Source organism: Crocodylus porosus, unplaced genomic scaffold (assembly GCF_001723895.1).
Source record: "Crocodylus porosus isolate Cpor-Errol unplaced genomic scaffold, CroPor_comp1, whole genome shotgun sequence".
Taxonomy (NCBI): domain Eukaryota; kingdom Metazoa; phylum Chordata; order Crocodylia; family Crocodylidae; genus Crocodylus; species Crocodylus porosus.
Window position 1 is genome coordinate 99,065,169 of NW_017728918.1, and position 3,033 is coordinate 99,068,201.

Below are 3,033 nucleotides of genomic sequence, written 5' to 3' on the forward strand. Positions count from 1 at the left end.
CTCTGTGTGTGCATATGCAAGTGTGCCTGCCTGTGTGCATGTTTGCCTCTGTGTGTGTCTCTGTGTGTGCATATGCAGGTGTGCCTGCCTGTATGCATGTTTGTGTGTGTGCGTGTGTGTGTGCATATGCAAGTGTGCCTTCCTGTGTGTGCATGTGTGTGCCTGTGCGTGTGTGTTTGTGCCTCTATGTGTGTATCTGCAAGTGTGTGCATGTATGTGTGCCTGCCTGCCTGTGTGTGCGCACGTGTTTGCCTCTTTGTGGGGGGATTTGTGGGTGCATGTATGTGTGTGCCTCTGCATGTGTGTGCGCGCCTCTGTGTGCGTATACAAGTATGTGCATATGCAAGTGTGCCTGCCTCTGTGCGTGTACATGTCTGCCTCTGTGTGTGTGTGTGTGTGTGTGTGTGTGTGTGTGTGTGTGTGTGTGTGAATATGCATGCATGGCTGCCTGTGTGTATGTGTGTCTTCGTGTGTATCTGCAAGTGTGCGCATATGCAAGTGTGCCTGCCTATGTGTGTGCATGTCTGGCTATGCCTGTGTGTGTCTGCCTGCTTCTGTGTGAGTGTGCCTGTGTATGCCTGTCTGTGTGTGCATGCACACCTGTGCCTGTCTCTGTGTGTACTTCTGCGTGTGTGCGTCTCTGTATGCATGTCTGCCTGTGTTGTGCCTGTGTGTGTTTATGTCTGTGTATGTGTGCATGTGCATTTGCCTGTCGTGTGTGTGTGTATGTGTGTATGCACACGCCTGTGTGTGCCTGTTTTTGTGTATACGTCAGGTCTTTTATGTGCGGCTGCCAAGCAGCCCTACTCTCTGCCTACTTTACTCCTTGTTATCAGCACCCCCTTTCTCAGTATCTGCAGGCTTCCCAGCAGTGCGGGGTGAGAGGAGGGCATATTTTCCCCACTTCCGTCTTGTGTCCTCTGCCTCCCTTCCTCAGTTTTACTTTCTTCATCAGCAGCCTGGCTTCAGTTTTCCTGTGTTTCGCAGCTCTGAGGCAACACCTTCTACATAGCTGAAAAGAAAGGATTTAAAAAAATCTCTTCCTGGCATGACTGGCGGGTGAAAGAGGCTTGGGAAGGGTGCTGGCTGCTAACGCACTGTGTACAACTTCCATACCAGACATTTAACTAGGGCAGTGATTCTCAGCCAGGGAGCTGGTTCCCCGTGGGCTGTCTTATGCTTTCAAGGGGTTATGCCATGGGGTGCCAAGCAACAGTAGCACTATGAGACGTGCAGATGTGCTTCATAAGATAAACCCAGAGATTTCAAATGGGAATCCAGCTGTTAAAAACAGCCTGCCCTGTTGTGGTCTGAGTTCTTTGCAACAGGAAAATTGCCGTATTATGTTTCCATAGTAAAAAAAAAAAAGATAAAACTAAGCTGACATTTTCTGAGGGGTATCTCGAGTCTAACCAAGGGTATCTTGAGTCTAAAAAGGTTGAGAACCACTGAACTAGGGCCTTTTCTTTTCTTGGCAAAGTCCTACTTTTCTGTACGTTACGTGATTTACTTCCTGTTGTATGTATGTGTATGCATATTTCAAAAGTGCTGTCACAAGGTGTTTAGTCACTGCGACACATGGACAAGCCCATACACACAAGCAGATATCTCAAATAAAAACTGCATAACAGCATCCAGAAGACAGGTCATGACCACACATTGCAACACTGGAATTTTTCATATGTCCATTTCTTCTTTTAACTTCCTGAAATAAATTATTGGTTCAAGTGCGCACTGCAGAGTCAGACTTGGGTCCTGTTTCCAGCTCTGTCACTGACCTGCTGGCTGACCTTTCACAAATCATTTTGTCTTGCCTCAATTTCTCCATTTGTAAAACAGATAATGCTGTTTTCCTTTGCAAAATGCTTTGACATCTGTACATTGAAAATGGTGTTTATTTTTATACAAGTGAAGATGAGTGTTCTTTAATTAATTCAACTTGTCTGATATATGCTTTTGTTCCCTGTGGTTCTTTCCTCTGCACCGTGCTGAATACTTGAATAATTAAAAACTTGCAGACACCTACTCGTGAAAGAATGATACAAGGATAGGGCTCCAAGCCCTAGCAAGACATCTAATCTCTCTGGTATCAAAGCTGCTGAGGAGGAGAAGGATGCTGGAAATGCTTTCCAAAATGCTGTTTCTTGATATGGGTTTCATGTCACATATCCCTCCCCCGTAAGACATGCAGCTTGTTTTGGGAAGGCAGAATGAAAAATGTTTTTCAAGGGTCTTCGCTGTCACAGCATGGTTTCACCATGGTTGAATGCTCCCAGGCCCATGCAGAAAGAGTAGAGTTCAGTTCTCTGTGTTGAACCTTTTCTTTTCCAGCTTCAAAGCTCAAACTTTAACCCTGTCATAGCCACTGCCAAAATGGTAGCAGGTTTTGGCTGAACAAGAAGCCAGCCTTTAAAGATGAAAGTTTACTAGTGACTGATGCTTGCCAGCACTAGCTTTCTAGCTTTAGCTGATAAACAGATCTTCTCAGTTTTGGCAAAAGTGATTGGTGTTGACTCGTTTGTCAGCTTTAATACAACTTGTAAGGAGAACCTTAACTTGGTGGCAGAAAACAATCAATTGTCATTAATGCTTGTTTTCTAAAAACAGGACAGTTCTGGCACGTATCTGACTTACATTTAGACCCTACTTACCATCTCACCGATGATCACACCAAAGTTTGTGCTTCTTCCAAAGGGGCTAATGCCTCCAACCCTGGCCCTTTTGGAGATTTTTTGTGCGATTCTCCCTATCAACTTATTTTATCAGCATTTAAGTACATGAAAAATTCTCAACAACCAGCTTCCTTCATGATATGGACAGGGTAAGTAATCAAGTAAATCAATACCCAGTAACTGAAACTCATAGTTGGAAGACTGTAGCCTACTGGTCTCTGGGTTTATCTACCGTGGGGGAAGAGCCAGCAGCATACCTACAGGCTGGGGAACTCCCTTCTCGTCAGTGCAGAGGCAGAAAAGGATCTTGGAGTCATTATTGATGCCAAAAAAATGGGGAGATGGTCATAGGCAGACCATA

General features: G+C 45.1%; 1 protein-coding gene across 1 annotated transcript in view; it reads left to right on the forward strand.

The window, feature by feature from the left end:
* Positions 1–2,555: 2,555 nt before the first annotated feature.
* Positions 2,556–3,033, forward strand: part of SMPDL3A (sphingomyelin phosphodiesterase acid like 3A) — a gene marked incomplete at its 5' end in the record, with an annotated part of 21,341 nt that continues 20,863 nt past the window's right edge. Inside the window, one exon of the mRNA XM_019538197.1 lies at positions 2,556–2,821. Coding sequence (XP_019393742.1) covers positions 2,556–2,821 — 266 coding nt within the window. The remainder of the gene's footprint in view (positions 2,822–3,033) is intronic.